The sequence below is a fragment of the Ambystoma mexicanum genome, chromosome 8 (assembly GCF_040938575.1).
Source record: "Ambystoma mexicanum isolate Mex_15411 chromosome 8, UKY_AmexF1_1, whole genome shotgun sequence".
Taxonomy (NCBI): Eukaryota; Metazoa; Chordata; class Amphibia; order Caudata; family Ambystomatidae; genus Ambystoma; species Ambystoma mexicanum.
The window spans coordinates 1,011,102,420-1,011,120,691 of NC_090929.1; the positions used below are offsets into that span (position 1 = coordinate 1,011,102,420).

General features: G+C 47.1%; 1 protein-coding gene across 1 annotated transcript in view; it reads right to left on the reverse strand.

Moving 5' to 3' along the window:
• LOC138472655 (mucin-5AC-like) overlaps window positions 1–18,272 on the reverse strand; it is a 515,681-nt gene that overhangs the window by 35,598 nt on the left and 461,811 nt on the right. Inside the window, exon 11 of the mRNA XM_069610941.1 lies at window positions 9,184–9,355. Coding sequence (XP_069467042.1) covers window positions 9,184–9,355 — 172 coding nt within the window. The remainder of the gene's footprint in view (window positions 1–9,183; window positions 9,356–18,272) is intronic.

The following is an 18,272-nucleotide window of genomic DNA, read 5'->3' on the forward strand; positions in this document are numbered from 1 at the left end:
CATCAGAACTACATTCAAACAACTCACTTCAATGATCACACTAGATCCACAGCCATATGCATGCTAGCCCACTCCAAAGGATCATCACCACCCCAAAACCACTTGCGACTCATAACTATCCATATCGAGGTGAAAACACCATCACAAACGAGTGTACCTGTGCATCAGATGGGATTGGTAACGTGCATGGACACAAGTGTCTGAAGGCGCGTCGAGACAGGGAGGGCTCAACAAGGCCAGATAGACGATGGTCCCACTATGGCAGCCCTGCATCACATAGCGCAGGGGAGGCGGACAGGTACCAAGAAGCCCTGTACATGGCAAACACCGTATCAAATCATCTGTCCATGCATCCATTCATCATTCCCTCATCCCGTAATGATAACGCCTGTTTCCATACTCACATAACATGTGAGAATTCCATTGAGTCTGTGCGTTATGCAGCCTGCAAAATCCACTGTGCCCCAGCCCGTAATTCCAGTGTTGTGAAGTAACATGTATTTGGGAACGTCCGGCCTCATCATCCACTTCGCTATTGCGCATCCCAAACTATTCATATCAATCATTGCATCCTCGCCATGGCCCCTGTCCCAAGGACACTGAACAATAGAACGTTATATTTGCAGTCAGACCTGTGGGCATCTCCTCGCCGCTAGCTGAAGACCGAAAGCGCCGCCCTTCGAATTCCTCATTTGCAACATCACGTCGAAAAGGCATCTGTGGCCGCTTGAAATCACAAATTAATCCATCTAGTGCGGCTGTGTGTGAAAATGGCAACTGCCTTCACTCACAAATGGGAGGCCCCGCCCGTCGGTGAACCTCGGTACAGTGATGCATGAGGGTCCACCGTTACTCGAGTACTACGTTCCACTGACCCTTCACAAGTCTGTTCGCGACTGCAAAGAATGCATGTGAAACAATGGGACCATAGCCGAATGAACATATCAACCAATGTTACACGGCCATCGGGTACTAATACATGATTGTAATAGCAAGATGCCATTCCTCGAATTGCAGCGTTGTGTGCGGGACGTGCTCGCCCAAAGGGGAGAGCAGCTTGCACAGGTGGAATGAATCACCACAGGTGGAGGCCATACAGCCTGAAAACACATAAATTGCACACCCAGTCTCCTCCCACAACCACACCCACTCCGAAATGCTACCGGCAGGACTCGCGATGTTGGCCCTGGGGGACCTGATAGCACTGCAAGTACTCCAACTCCAAGAAGAAGACGAACACCAACTACAACCGGCCGCACGGAGGAGACGCAGGAGGAGGAGGAGGGCAAGGCAGGGCCAGCAAGGGCTGCCTGCACAGCCACTACCACCACGCAGGCAGCCCGCAATCCCACGCCTCCGAGCACATCCGTTCAACCTCACTGATGAGCAGATCCACACCCTCTACCGTTTGGACCGGGACACCATAGCCGCCATTGTGGACATGACACAGGCTGACCTTGTCAGCATGATAGATAGCCCAACCGCCATCCCACCCCTACTGAAGGTGGTGTCTGTACTCCACTTCCTGGCCACAGGCACCTACCAGCACACAGTCGGACAGTTGCATGGCATTTCTCAGCCACTGTTCTCACGGACACTATTGCAAGTGCTCGATGTCCTCCTGCAGCACGCAGACGACTACATCTCTCTACCACGCTCGGAGCAGGAAATAACCAACACAAAAGTGGGATTCCATGCACTTGGCGGCATACCGGGTTGCATTGGTGCCATCGACTGCACCCATGTGGAATTGGTCGTCCCACATGCCATGGAGGCCCAGTACCGCAACCGAAAACAATTTCATTCACTGAATGTACAAATGGTGTGTGACTCCAACAGGATCATTACACATTGTCGTGCCCGATTCCCTGGATCAACCCATGATTCTATGGTCTTGAGGAACTCTACAATACCACGCTACATGGAGCGACACGCAGGGAACAGATCCTGGCTACTCGGTGAGTCTCATTTCATGCATGATGATGTGGGGTATGTGATGCGGCAATGACCTGGCAGGAAGGGTGGGGGGGGGTGCGTACGTAGCAATGGCATTCCACATAATTCGTTTATCGTCCACATACAGGTGATGCCGGATATCCACTGAAGAGATGGCTCCTCACACCAGTCCGGAACCCACGGGACCAGCATGAGGAGGACTACAACCATGCCCACTCACGTACCCGTGTAGTCATTGAACAGGCATTCGGCCTACTGAAGACCCGTTTCCGGTGCCTCAGCAGGTCTGGCGGGGCACTCCTGTACCGCCATGAGAAGGTTGCAAAGATGGTGATGGCATGTGTCATGCTCCACAACATGTGCGTACGTAGAAATGTGCCCATGCCCCCTGACGCAGAACTGCAAGCACCTGAAGATGGTCATGATGAGGGTGGGGATGTGGCAGCACCTCAAGGAGTCTGCGAGGCACAGGAGGGCCGTGAAATTCGTCAGCATCTCATAGATGCATGCTTCTAGCACTCACGCCTGGTGGCTGATACATGGACACGGGACTCGTGGCACTGTGTGTGTCTGGTACATGCACAATATGGACTGTACGCCTATGATGGCCTAGTACACAAAGATCATTGTCCACACATCTCATTGTTTGATCGTGCATTGTTTATGGCATATGTGATATCATGTTGAACACCCTATCGACCCGCCACCCAAGTGAGCCCAACACACCCCCTCCACCCTCCTACCTCCCCCCCGAACACCAGTGTCCAAAGATGCTCATTGTCAGTGGGTAGTCGCTATTGCAAGCCCCCTCTGCGGGTATCAGGGGCACCCCTGCCTGTGGAGCGTAGGTTCCTCCCAGATCTACGGTGGGGGCTGCCCTGGACGGAACTTGCAACGGATGATGTCTTTGCCTGCTCACGTCCATGCATGTCCCTAAGGGTTTGTGAGAGCTCAGTGAGCACACGGCGCACTGCGGCAAGTTCGGCACATACGTCTTTGGACGTCGCATGCAGTTCCCCCCTCAGGCTCTCGGTGCTTCTCTCCATTTGGACTCTCAGGCTCTCGGTGCTTCTCTCCATTTGGACTCTCAGGCTCTCGGTGCTACTCTCCATTTGGACTCTCAGGCTCTCGGTGCTACTCTCCATTTGTGCCCTAAGTGTCTCAGTTGATGTTTCTATGTCTGCCTTGGTGCCCCCACATCCATCGGCATGGTCCTTGAGGAGCGTGGCCAGTTGCTGCTGTTGCACGATTAACTGGTCGAGGGACTGTTGCCTCTGCTGGGCCATGGCCATTTGCGGTGGTGTCACAGAGGGGCTGTTCGCCTCATGTTGCCCTGCCACAGGGCTTGTGGGGGATGGCCAGTCGTCGTCTTGTGGGTGCCCCTGCGTGGTATCCTCATGGTGTACGGGATGGAACAGACAGGGGGATTGGGACAGGTCATGGATGGATCTGACTTCGACATCCCCGTCTTCTGTGTCGGAGCATGCTGCCATTAATGGGGTGTCACCTATGGTGCTGCTGCCACCAGAGGCAGTACCTTCTGTGGCATCCATTGGGGGGACCTGTGGTGGTGCTGTTGTGGGCATGCTGGCTGCTGGGGTGCCTGTTGATGTTCCCTCCTGTGTGCTGCCACTTGATATGTGCTGCTGCCGTGTCTTGATGCGTGCAGCTGAGGTGGAGGGTCTTTGGCCGTCGGTCTTGGCCCTCTTTGCAGGTGTGCTGGTAGGGGTGTCCTGGAGCTCGTCGTTTGGATCGGACCCTGTGGTGGAGTAAAGGAGGGCGAGCGTTATTAATGGGTCTGTGGGAATTGGAATGGCAATGTATCACATGCATTGGGGTGGTACCTGAGGGTGATTTGGGTCGGGGCCTTGGAGGTGCTTTCATTTGTGTGTGGAGTGAGGGTGCAGTTGTTTGGCAGCCTGCAGTTAGGGTGTGCCTGCTGCACGTGTAGTGGGTGTTTTTGGGGTTTTTACTTATTTATGTATTTATTGTGAGTTTTAAAGTGCGCTATCAGGCCAATGTGTGTGGACGTTCTCCTGGCCATGTGTTGCTGTTGCGCTATGTGGACACATGTGAGTCACATGATTGGACATTGTGGATTTGGCATGGATTTATTTGGCCCACCTACCTGATTCTCCGGATGTCTGCACTCCTTTCTCCATCCCTCCGACTCCCTCTATGCTCTCCATTCCAATGGTGGAGGCACAGATTTCTTCCCAGGGGGTCAACTTGATGGGTGATTCCGATCCTCCCCCGGTGGCTGTGGCAATGTTGCGGTTGGCAGAAAGTATGCTACGGACGTGTATCCGCAGGTCGTCCCACCGCTTCCTGCATTGCTGTGGGTTGCGGGGTGCGGTCCCCACCGCACTTACCCGCTGTGCCACCAGGGCCCATATGGCCTTCTTGTTCGCAAGTGCCGTCCTGGTCATTTGCGTGGAGAAGACGGCGGCGGCATTCTCCTGGAGGGTCTCTGTAAGCACGGTGAGTTCCTCACGGGAGAAGTGGACCTGCCGCTTGCGGTCGCACGCTTTCTTCGCTACTTTTCCCATTTTTCTTGGTTTCACTAGGGTGGATGACGGGTTGGGATGTGTCTCAGGGTGGTGTTTTTAGTGGTTGTGTGTATTTTGTGGTTTTATAGGTGTACGGGGTGTTGTTTCCCGTTCCGGGCCCATGTTTTTACTTCCGTTTCCGTATATTTACGGTCACCGTACTTTCCGGTTGGCGCTCACTGCGGTGTCCGCTATGATGGGTGGCGGTATTGCACCTAGTGCGCCGTACGGCGGCGGTGTGGGCCGTTTTGGGGTCATTTCCGCCATCGCGGACTTTGCACTTCCGCCATGGCGTGGTGCTCGTGCCCGATGGGTCGGAATGGGCCGCACTTCGCTCCATCGTGCAATGGCGGAAACGCTATTTACGCTGTGGCGGTCCGGTCAGTCACTTTCCGCCAGGGTCGTAATGAGGGCCACTGAGATAAAAAGAAGTGATAAAGTGGAAGATATGGAAAACATGAGAAAAGAGCGAGAAGGGCTGAAAGGAGTGCAGAAGAGGAGAGGATAAGAGAAAAATAAGTAAGCAGAAGAACCAGGTTAAATTGCAGTCTTTTCACATGTCAATCATAGTGGCTTATTTTGAAAGTCTCCATGAATTGCGTGGCAGGGACTGCTTATACTTGCACTTAAGTGCTAAAGGGTCCCCTCTGCGCACTTTTCAGCATTTCAGAGTGCAAAAAGGAAGTGTAAACGGAAGGCGAAATCAACGTTATGCCTCCCTTTCTGCAGTTCGCAATGCAAACGGCGTAAATTCTACCTGCATGTATGTATGGCAGAGATTTTTCAATGAGTTGGTATGGAATTTGCCTGCTTTTTTGTAAAAAAAAAGCAGGAGGATTCCATAGGCATTCAAAGCATTTATACATGCATGGAAAGTATTGGTTTGCTGGAGAAGAAGGGGAAACGGAAATGTTATTCTGTGCCACCTCCCCGAATCACAAATGATGGAAAATGTAACTTGGCATGAAATGCATGCTTTACATTTTCATGCATGCATTTTACGCATGCATTTTGCATTACACCACAACAAAAATGAGCTTATATTGATTTTGCAGGCGTTTGTCTGCACTGCCATTGTCTGTAGACTGTCTAGAAAGTGGCAGGATGGTGCAGTGCAGCAGGTCCTGGGAGGTCGTCTTGATGATGAGGCAGTGCAGTACCACACTTGCGCAGTGATTGAACTGAGCGGGAACGGTCGGGCGCGGGGTTCCACTACTCTTATTTTTACCTGTTTACCATTCCTCTACTTTCTACGCCCATGTTCACAATTCTATACAGAGGATTTGTCCATTCATTCCCTGTGCAAGGGTAATGTATTAGGAGCACTAGTCACTCAGACTATTGCAATGCCCCACACACACCTTGTTGCATGTTGCACTACCTACCCTCTCCCCTGCCGAGACCACAGTTCCACTACTTTGTTCGGTACACTTCTATCACTGCACTTGTGCACAATTTAGCAGCAAGACGTGTGGAGTCATGTGCACTATTAAACAAACAGGAAATACATGCGCAGAAGAGAGGAGTCACCTCACACATTACATTTGCTTTATCCCGTATTCCAATTTCTCACCATTGAAAATTTGTATTTTATTGAATTTAAAATGTGCTTTCACTAAACCGCCTTCACAGAAGAGGGAACGGTACAAAATTACAGAGCAACATTGACAAATAAAATCCTCTTGTTATGAGGTGGACAATGAGGACAGAAATGGGCCTTCAAACGAGTGCGTAAAATGATAGGTAGAAGAAGAACGAATAGTGTGAGGAAAAGAATTTCAATGAAGTGAAGGAAGAAGAGAAAAGGAGCAAAAGCGAGAGGAAGCACAAGGGGGTGTAGGAGCAGCAAAACGATGGGTAGATTGGGAGCGTGTGGCTCGAGTACGGTAATACAAGGAAATAAGAGAAACGAGATAAGTTGGAGCTAGACCATGAAGACATTTAAAAACAATGGAAAGAACGTGAAACAAAAGACGGGATTCAAATGATAGAATAGAGACAGCGAGAAGTGAGGAAGAGATAGAGGAACAGGTAACTAGACCAAAGAGTAGACAGCAGCGAGAAGTGAGGAAGAGATAGAAGAACAGACAGGTAGAGCAAAGAGTAGACAGCAGTGAGAAGTGAGAAAGAGATAGAAGAACAGACAGGTAGAGCAAAGAGTAGACAGCAGCGAGAAGTGAGGAAGAGATAGAAGAACAGGCAGATAGACCAAAGAGTAGACGACAGTGGGAAGTGAGGAAGAGATAGAAGAACAGGCAGATAGACCAAAGAGTAGACGACAGTGGGAAGTGAGGAAGAGATAGAAGAACAGGCAGATAGACCAAAGAGTAGACGACAGCTAGAAGTGAGGAAGAGACAGGAGAACAGGCAGATAGACCAAAGAGTAGACGACAGCGAGAAGTGAGGAAGAGATAGAAGAACAGGCAGATAGACCAAAGAGTAGACGACAGCTAGAAGTGAGGAAGAGACAGAAGAACAGGCAGATAGACCAAAGAGTAGACGACAGCGAGAAGTGAGGAAGAGATAGAAGAACAGGCAGATAGACCAAAGAGTAGACGACAGCGAGAAGTGAGGAAGAGATAGAAGAACAGGCAGATAGACCAAAGAGTAGGCGTCAGAGAAGTGAGGAAGAGATAGAAGAACAGGCAGGTAGAGCAAAGAGTAGACAGCAGTGAGAAGTGAGGAAGAGATAGAAGAACAGACAGGTAGAGCAAAGAGTAGACAGCAGCGAGAAGTGAGGAAGAGACAGAAGAACAGGCAGATAGACCAAAGAGTAGACGACAGTGGGAAGTGAGGAAGAGATAGAAGAACAGGCAGATAGACCAAAGAGTAGACGACAGCTAGAAGTGAGGAAGAGACAGGAGAACAGGCAGATAGACCAAAGAGTAGACGACAGCGAGAAGTGAGGAAGAGATAGAAGAACAGGCAGATAGACCAAAGAGTAGACGACAGCTAGAAGTGAGGAAGAGACAGAAGAACAGGCAGATAGACCAAAGAGTAGACGACAGCGAGAAGTGAGGAAGAGATAGAAGAACAGGCAGATAGACCAAAGAGTAGACGACAGCGAGAAGTGAGGAAGAGATAGAAGAACAGGCAGATAGACCAAAGAGTAGACGTCAGAGAAGTGAGGAAGAGATAGAAGAACAGGCAGGTAGAGCAAAGAGTAGACAGCAGTGAGAAGTGAGGAAGAGATAGAAGAACAGACAGGTAGAGCAAAGAGTAGACAGCAGCGAGAAGTGAGGAAGAGACAGAAGAACAGGCAGATAGACCAAAGAGTAGACGACAGTGGGAAGTGAGGAAGAGATAGAAGAACAGGCAGATAGACCAAAGAGTAGACGACAGCTAGAAGTGAGGAAGAGACAGGAGAACAGGCAGATAGACCAAAGAGTAGACGACAGCGAGAAGTGAGGAAGAGATAGAAGAACAGGCAGATAGACCAAAGAGTAGACGACAGCTAGAAGTGAGGAAGAGACAGAAGAACAGGCAGATAGACCAAAGAGTAGACGACAGCGAGAAGTGAGGAAGAGATAGAAGAACAGGCAGATAGACCAAAGAGTAGACGACAGAGAAGTGAGGAAGAGATAGAAGAACAGGCTGATAGACCAAAGAGTAGACGACAGCGAGAAGTGAGGAAGAGATAGAAGAACAGGCAGATAGACCAAAGAGTAGACGACAGAGAAGTGAGGAAGAGAGAGAAGAACAGACAGGTAGACCAAAGAGTAGACGACAGTGAGAAGTGAGGAAGAGATAGCAGAACAGACAGGTATACCAAAGAGTAGAGGGCTTGCAGAATTATAAACAGAGCATAGATGTGTAAAACGAGATACAGGGAGTCCAATCAGGAGAGAAGAACATGTCAATGCAGGAGAAAATTAAGGCACAAATTAGAAGTCTAGTGCCATGAAAAGAAAACAAAACGACGAGCACGACGAAGATTGAATCTGCTCATCATATGCTTGTCATTTTGATGTTGTGTGATGACTCTAGTTTCTGTATCTTTTATTGCTGATTCCCGGAGTTCCCGACGGTGGCCTGTATGACAGATCCATTTGCTTTTTATCTTGCTCATATAGGATGCCCAGTCATCATGTGTTCCTGAGTTTTTCCACATTATTTGACTTCTGTGTCTTGTTTATTCTATGTGTGTCTCTTTGACTGCTGACCCTGCCACCCAGTTGATCTCTGCTGCCCAGCACCCATAGCCAGTCCCTTCTCCCAGTTTGCATGCTAACTGGGAGTCGGTCCTGCTTTCGTGTAATCTCCCCCGAAAGGGTATCTACATGACCATCAGAACTACCACCAAATGTTCCTTATTTGTTTTTTCAAAAGAACCTTGGTTCTGACCATGGAAGGGGCCTGTGCCAAGCAGAGGAATGCGTGCAGAACATGATTCTTGAAGAGAAATACTGTTACTGGCTAAATACACTTCTCTTTTCTTTATGGTTTAAACTTTGAAACAATCCCAACACTTTTTGTTTGTTTGAGCTTTTTAAAATTGGAAAATACATATAGTCTGTTTACATTTTTGATGCAGTGGTTAGGGTTCGTTATGCTACACAGCAAATGATATATCTGTTATTGATATACCTTTACATATTGTTAATTAATACAGGATCCAACATAAATTCTGTTATAATCACTAGTCCACTTGGTACACCTAGAACATTGGAATGCTTACACGCCAAAGATGTTTCCAGTCTGGGATGCAGGGATGCCGGAGACAGTCTGGGCCTCAATTCCAATGGGGTGTGCGCAGATCTTGCCCGGGAAATCGTTTCTCAGTGCCGTGAACGTTTCAAAATCCCCATTCTTAGTGGGTTTATCCCTGTTTAGCCAAGATGTCCGACAGCCTGAAGGGAAAGAAGCAGCACAGGGAAGTTGTTAGTGTTACTGCTTGGACATTGTCTGCAGCTTCCATCGACTGTCCACACTGTGCAATACTAGAATCTCTTTCCTCTTAAATACATCTGATCAATAGGGTTACCAAACATTCTTGAACAAATGTATTAAGATTCCGTCTCGCTTCCCAGATTAATAAGATAAGTGCTGTTGTATTTATTTACTGGAGAAGGACCAGGGTTGGACCGGCCTATAAGGAACTCTGCAGTTTTCCCAATAGGCCTCTGCACCCTGGCCCTCTTTTGTGTGGGAACCTATTTTATTTCCAAATGTTCTCATAGGAAAAGGGTTGGGCTTGTGGAAAATGTGTAACATGGGGACTATTTGAACATTAGTTGCAAGGCCTCTTTTATTTCCAAGCCACCCCTGAGCAGGTCAGCACTTACATAGGCCTATTGTCCTCAGCACGATGCCATTACTGAGTGGTTTACACATGGTCATTGCAAACTGAATGTTAGATTAACAGGGTTGTTAAGAGCAAGGATTTGGAGAAATGGGGACATCGCACCATCATTAGATGGGAAATTAACATCTATGCACAGTTATGCTGTCCATCGGGGAGGTATCACAAGGGAGGCATGATGGTTTAGTTGGTATCCAGGAAACCCTTAAGTCATGCCCCATTGAACTGCATGGGTGGATGATTCAACTGCATTGCACATTGGACTTGGAATGTTCCTGGATTGGAGGACAGAATATTTGGGGAAAAGGAGTCCACCTGCAAAAGTGGACACATTGAATGTGCCTCAGATATGATGACTGGGGTTATAGAGACAGGCACAGGTCTCTCTCTCTCTCTGTCTCTCTTACTCACTCTCTGTTTCTCTTTTGTTCTCTCTCTCCATCTCTCTCTACCTCCCTTTCGCTATCTCTCTCTCCCCCTGCCTGTCCCTCTCCATCTTCCTCTCTTCTGTTTAATCCCCCATAAAAAGATTGGAATATCGGACCTCTGGGATGCACTCTGTGCCTACAAGTACTCTGCTGTGCTTTGAAAACGCGATGATGGCACCAATCAGCAGGGGCACAGAGCTGGGGACTAATATAGCTAATAAATAAGTGCTTTGGAGCAGCCTGCCGCAGAAACATTTTTCTAGGCACCAATACACATGGCCTTAGATACAGCCCTACAGATATGGGGTGTATTGGCCACTTTTACTCCTTAAAAATAGGCAAATACTCCCCAAAAATAAAAATTGGGAGTAAAAATACTCCAAATAAAAATAGGAATAAGACACGTAGAACACTGTGTATGAGCGCGATACAAATAAAATATCATATCATCATATCATTGTGCCTCTGCATTCACCCACACAGGTCCATGGATATGTTTGGACCTGTAGTGCATGTAGTAACACAGGAAGAAACTACTATTATTACTGCCTGACAGGAAAAAGTAACATGTATCTTTTAATGTGCATGAATAACTAGGTGCAAAGAAATAATTATTACAAACACATTTCTGTTTTCCAGTTAAAACATATGTCTACTCGCTTATAAAATACTCCGATTGAGAATTGGAATTCAATTTTTACACCTAAAAAATAATTTTACTCCCAATTTTAAAAAATAGGTAGTAAAACCTCCCACTTCCAAATCTTATCTGGAGCATTGCTTAGACATGTTGAACACTGTTCGCTGCTGACAGATAAACAGACACAGACAGACAATGCAAGTTTTTTGCATGCGACAGATAAATCACAGAGCATTGTTTACCGCAGTTTAAAGCTGAAGGGGTGTACCAAGTAATTGTTGATATACATCACATCATAAGGGCAGGACATTAAAGTCCCTGCAACAATGATTTGCATTAGATCTATTAGACAAAGGGAGACATGTGAGTCTACTAATCAGGGCTTTCCAAATAACATGTATTTAATGCCATGTAAGCCTTAGAAGGATGGCTGACTGATGGGATGGCTGAGGACATGCATGCTGGAAGAGGGACCTTTTACAGCTGAACAGCTACAGCCACAGGGATGTCCTGTTTACTTATCAAACAGGCATCTTATAAATTATATGATGGGGAATATCTTGTTTTACATGTGTGCGCTTGATGGTCATTGCATATTTGAAATGGATGATTACTTCAATTAACATTATAGTTTCTTTATTGCATTTTGCTTTCATTCTTGCAAAGAGGTGTTATCATATATGCCCTTGTTTAGTTTGAATACCTGGCGTTGGCAGGTTTTCTTTTGACTTAGCTGGCGTTGAAACATTGAATTGTGATATGCCGGTGTGGGTATGAACAGAGCAGTTTTGGAGTTTTTGAAAAGTGCTTTTTTTAAGTCCCTATTCATGAATGTGGTTTGAGAATTATGACCTATACCCTGTAAGGGCTTTGATTTCTTTTGATTTGTTGGGGATTCATTAAAGAAAGAATGGTGAGATATTATATTGTAAATAAAATGTACTCTTTTACACAACGATAGTAATTTCTGACTCAATATGCAACGGTTGTGCTGAAATGGTATGCGAGTATGCCATTCTGTTTTCTCTGTTTTTCTCTTCTCTATCTCTCCCTAATATGTACTAAAGGTAATACTTTACTTAATAAGGTACATAGGTTGTGTCAATTGTGCTTATTTTAAAGGGTTGAATGAGGGCACCTGCCTTAAGTTCCTGTGAGGCTAACAAAACCAATTAATCAACAAATTAAATTGTTGAGGGATCGGGGAGGGGGGCATAAGTGCTAGGAGTACAGCAGAGGAAAGTGCTACAGAGTAAGTTGCAAGCAGCTGTTAAGTGACTGGCAGAGATCACTTGGTAAGTGTGGTCAACTGCCAATAAATAAGTGCAGGCGTATGATAGCAGAGGCCGCTGGACCCAAAGGCAAGTGCTGGGAGCAGGCAGAAGCTGAAGGCAATTGGGGTTGGAGGCCAGGACCCAGGTGGACACATAATGGCCCTGGTCACTAATCTTAGTAACTGTGGAGTTTAGCAAAGGAGGAAGGGAGGGAAGGAGGAGGTGAAAAGGAAAGTCTTGAGGAGTTTCTGGAATTTGAGGAGATCCGATCCAAGATGAAAAGAAAGGGGGAGGCTGTTCCATAGGAGGGAGCCAACAGAGGAAAGAGATCGGCCACCAGCTTGCTGTTTAGCGAAGCGCTTCACACACAGAGTGTTGGTCCTGGAGGAATGTAGAGATCTGGATGGAGAGTATTTGGTGAGAGCCAGTTATAGATAGAGTCAGTTATAGATAGAGCAAGTTATAGATAGCATTGTCCCCGGACCCAGACAGCCTTATGGATGATGCAGAGGGATTTGAATTTGATCCTTGCAGCAACCGGGAGAGGTTTTAGGAGGTTTTAGGGCTGGAGGTCAAGGATAAATCTTGCAACCTTATTCTGGATTAGCTGGAGTGGTCGTAAAGAGGAAGAGGGTAGATTAAGGAAGAGGCTGCTGCAGTAGTCTAGCCTAGAGAGAACCAGAGCTCTAGAGACATTGAGCTTCTGGGGGAAAGTGAGGAAAGGAAGGATTCCTTTGAGAAGGTGGAGTTGAAAGTGGGCCTTCTTGGCAAGTTCCTGGATGTGAGGGAGGAGGGAAAGAGAGGCGTCGAAGATGACCCCTAGGTTTTTGGCTTCAGATGAAGGAGAAGGGGGAAAGCCCACTGAGGGAGCCCAGAATGAGGGGACGAAAGCGGGAGCAGGTGTCCCAATGGGAAGGATCTCAGTCTTGCTGGTATTGAGGCAGAGATCATTGGAGGCACACCAGGACTGGATGGCAAATAGGCAGTCTGGAATGATGGAAGAAGTAAGGCAAGGATCAGAGGGAAGTTTGAAGAAGAGTTGTGTGTCATCTGCATTAGACTGGAAGTAAGGGGAGAAGGTGGAAATTAGGTGTGCAAGCGGAGCAAGATAGATGTTAAAGAGCCTGGGGAAAGGGTGGAGCCCTGGGGGACGGTGCAGTTAGGGATATAGGTGGGGGAGGAGAAAGAGCCAAGGATAACCTGGGAGGGACGTCATAGAGGAAGTCAGCCAGTTCAGGGCCCACTCTGAGATAGTGTATTGTGGAGCTGTTTTATTAGAATGGAGTGGTTGACCTTGTCAAATGCAGAGGAGAGATCAGGTAGAATGAGAACAGCTGGAGAGTTAGAATCAAGAGATGCAAGTAGTTCTTCACAAGTGTTCAGAAGAGCAGTTTCCGTGCCGCTGGATGCTCGGAATCCAGATTGGTGGTTGTGTAGGCATCCAACAAGCTCAGTGTGCTGGGTCAGTTGTAGAAGACATGCTTCTCCAGGAGTTTCCCAAGGAAGGGGGTGATAGAGATGGGGTGGTAGTTAGCCAGCCAAGACTGGTCTGCTGAAGGTTTTTTCAGGAGCGGGCGCTCAAGAGAGTGCTTTAGGGAAGGGGGGAAGATCCAGTAGCAAAAGGGTGATTTCAGGAGTCAGCAAGTGCAGGGACAATCAAACCAATATTGTCCTTAATGGTTCTGGAAGAACAGGGGGAGACCTGTTTGGAGGATACCTTCATAGACCGGACAACTCTAGTGACCTCATCTGGTGTGATAGGAGAGAAGGAGGAGAGAAAGGCAGAGGGGGGATGGGAGGCCATAGAAGGCAGGAGGGTGGGGGGAGGAGAGGGGCAAAGGAAAGCGAGGGTGCTCAGGATATCCTGAGTTTTTGCAGTGAAGTGTCTGCCAGTGCCTTGCAGAGGGCCTGGGAGGGAAGAGGTGAGGTGGAGACTGCGTAAGGGTTGGCTAGTTCCTTGTAAATTTTATAGAGTTCAGCCGTATTGTTGGATGCACCGGAGACACAAGCCTAGACGTGGGCCACTTTCTTGGAGTGAATGGAGAGTCAGTATTTCCTTTGTAGAAGGTGACAGGCCAGTTTGTCAAAAGGTGTGCCTGAGGTCTGCCACTTCTGTTCTGCAATTGCATTTCAGGGCTGCAAGTTCAGAGTTGTACCAGGTGTTATGTTTGGAGGCATGTTACAGGTGGATCCTCATGACTAGGGCAATAATGCCGAAAGTATTAGTGATGGCAAGAAGGAGGTCTCTGAGAGTGGAGTCAGATTTAGAGTCTGTAGTGGGAGGAGAGGGGGGATGAAGGTAGATGCGAAGGCAGCCACTGACACTAGTTTCATTGGACGAATGTTTGTGAACGATGTTGACAGGGCTGGCGGAGGTGTGGTCAGATGGCAGAGAGGACCCAGGTGAGAGGAGCATTGGGAATGGTCTGACCAGGAGAGTGAGGTGGAGAGAAAAAGATCAGTGTGAATGATGGCATCGAGAGTGTGTCCAGCCAACTGGGTAGGACCAGAAGGGAGAATAGAGAGGGAGAGCGAGGTGCAGAGGTCATGGAAAAGAGTGGATCCCATGATTGAGGAGTCAATGTGTATGTTGAAGTCACCCAGGAGAAGGAGTTTAGAGGTGGATGTGAGGAGAGAAGAAGAGAAATCGGACCCTTCAGAGAGGAACAGGTTAGTAGAGCCAGGTGGCCTGTAGATAGTGGCAGTGGTGAGGGAGGAAGTGGGAGAGATGACCAGCTTGCAGACCAGGATCTCGAAGGAACAGTAAGGGGGGTCGGTATGAGGGAAGAAGGAACCCACTCAGGGAAGATCAGGGCAACCCCACCACCAGCGCGGTTAGGGTGAGGCTTGGAGATGATCTTATTGCCATCAGGGAGCAGGGAGTCAAAAGCAGTGACTGAGCTGGCTTTGAACCACCTCTCCGTAAGAGTGAGGATATTGAGGTCAAGGCCTTGAAGGAGAAGGCAGATGTCGGCAGAATGTTTGATATCAGAGCGAGCATTAAGCGTGGCTAGATGCAAGAGGTCACTGCTTTTGAAGGTATTCCGAGGAGGGGTACAGGGGCGTGGTTCACTAGTCGGAGGAGGGGGAACAGAGTTAGAGGAAGAAGGAGTAGCAAGTGTGGGAAGGAAGTTGATGAGGGACGGAAAGCGCCGGTCAAAGAGGAGGCGGTTGGGTTGAGGACCCTGAGCCATGATACTGCCATTGCGATAGACATTATGGATACACCTGGATGATGAGAAGCCTGCCAAAAGTACTTCCATCTAGTGCCACTTATAATGGGTTAGAGAGGAGAGAGAGAGTAGAGATAAGATGAGGAGTCCAAAGATCTGGAGAGGGGACAGAAAAGAAGATGTCAGTGAAAATGTGTCTGGAAGTAGCACTGACATAGGTGTCTGCAATGGGTAGGCTGGGGTTAGTGGTCAGGATGTCATTTTTAAGCTTATTTCTTCCAGACTTCGTGAGAGAGGCAGGATAGGTGATAGTATAGCAGTTAGAATACATAGGGGATATGGTGAGTGCCATAAGGAGGAGGATAGGAAGGAAGATAGCAGAGGGGCAGTACAGGACAGTACGAGCATAGACTCACCATGTGGCCTAGTAGGCAGGAGAAGCAAGAAAACAGATGCAATAGAAACACTTCAGCACCAAAAATGGGATGAAGTATAGTTAAAACACAAAAAGGGAATTGAATTACCAAAATCACAGCAAAAACAATGCAAAATGGGGGTGAAGTGATGTTAAGAACACACCAGGATTCGAATTACCAAAAGCACAGCAAAAACAATGCACAATGTTAGAAACACACCAGGATTCGAATGACTAAAAGCACAGAAAAACAATGCAGAATTGGGGTTAAAACATGCACAGAGATGCATTAAGGAGAGATGATTTGGTTAAGAGTAAAGGCAGAAGGGAAAAGGCACACCCAGGTTCAGACAACTGTGTGTGTTGGTTAAAACTCATAACAATGTTTAGAACAAAACAAAGGGGGGTCTGGGAGTCTCTCTACCCGCAGGAACATGGCCCATTGACATGTTCTTGGATGGATAGCCCCTGGGAGAGTCTCAACCAAGTCTTTAGGTACTGTCCCTTTCACAGATAAGAAATATCCCTGCTTATCAGTCTTTGTCCTGCCCAGGGGCAGTCCAGCACCGAAATGCTGGGCAATTCTTCTCTGTACAAGAGTACCAACAGCAACCTCATACACGTGTTTCAGCCTTGTTGGGCATCATCTGTGAGGTGGAGCTGATGCCTCTCTAAGCACAGTGAGCAAGGGGTCCACGTCTGTATTCCCCTGGTAACTTAGGGTGACACCCAAAGTTACTTAATATACAAAACAAAGGGGTTTCTGGGAATCCCTCTACCAGCACAATAAGTTGTGTGCACATTTTGTGAAAAACGAAGATGAACACTTTTCTTTTCTTTTTCAAATTCACCAATGCACTTTCTAGGCTAACCTGGTTGCGCAATCCAGCGCTGGTCGTGTAGTGGCAGGACAAAGAGGAGCCTTGTGTAGCAGAGACTCACCAGCTGATGCAGGTTTGCTGTGTGTGAAATGCAGAAGGAAGGAGCAGGCTCAGGGCGACTAGTGTGGGCCGTGGTGGGGGGCCGGCGTTCACCTGCCATCTCCCGTGATTGGTCTTCATGACCAATCAAGCAATACATAAAGTGGTGTTGTACTCAGAAGTGAAGAGACGTCTTTTTGAATCTGAGCCAACAACCATGTGCAACCTTGTCGCATAGAAGTATATTAGACTTTTCGTGTCAGCTGAGCTGCAGGTTTATGGAGGGTGTTCCTTCTCTTTAAAGGTCAGCATTCTTGAGTATGGCCAAGTGGTTACAAGGAACATGCAACATGTGTTAGGGCGATATGTACAATTACCATTTTATAAGCCCATGACATTTAACAAGCAGCTATTCTACTTCAGTGTTCAATATCATAGGCACTTGAAAGCCAAGTTCAAACTAGAGAAAATGAAAGTTGAACTTAACAAACACAACTTGGCTAGGTGTGGAAATTGCATTATTAGTCCTTCACCTGAAGTACTGGTAGCAAGGAGATAAGTGCAGTAGACTAATTGCCAATCAGACGGAGAATAAACTATTCATGAACAAAGTCCACAGTATCAAACACAAACAGGGCCGGTGCAAGCAATTTTTCCTCCATAGGCCAACTGTCAGATTGGTGCCGCCCCAACTCCAGATCCTAACCCTTCTCAACCAACCTCCCTCCTTTCGTTACTGATTGCCACAAACCCATACCTCCACCTAACACATTGCTCACGTCTTGTGCTGTGGATGGATCCCATTGCACTTTCCTCACCCTTACGTCCACTCATAGTGTTAGGTTTCAGAAGTCAAATTAAAGCCTTTGTGTTTCATAAATACAGGTTCATTAAACAAGTCAATGATAATATAGGAACAAAAAATGTAATACTGATGCATGTGGATCTAATCCTTTCTGTAAATTATATATAGGCAATACAGACAGTAGGAAAACGATTTTCGTAATACATACTAGACACCTGTAAGCACATAAGCAGCACTACCTGGTACAAAATACTAAACGTGTCCCAATACTTACTATGATATGTATACATTCAACAATACTTTGCAATATGTTTCTTATTTTTAAAACACCGAAAACAGTGAAAAACAGTGAGTGACTCTCCAAAACCATCCAAAAACCCAAGAAACACAGGAGCAGAAGTGGTGGCCCATCTGTTGACAAACCATAAAACATGTGTCTGGCTCACCAAATCCATCATGTATAATAAATGATGGCTTTGGTGACCCAGACATATAAATCACACATATATCTAGGCATGCATGTGACTTCTTACCAGATGTGTGTTAAAACAAGTGAAAATGCACATTAGAAATTAACTTTCAGAGCTTTAATTTTCGCAAATGTGGAAACAAGGTTCTTCATATAAATGTGTTGAGCAAAGTCATGCTCTATTGACAAGGTTGCTAGCCCGACAAGTCTTTTTTGCATCATAGAAGATCGAATATAACTTTTGATCAACTTTAGCTTTGAAAAGCTTCTTTCGCCACCTGCCACTGAAACGGGAAGGGCTAACAGAATCTGGAGAGCGATACATGTGTTGGACATACCCT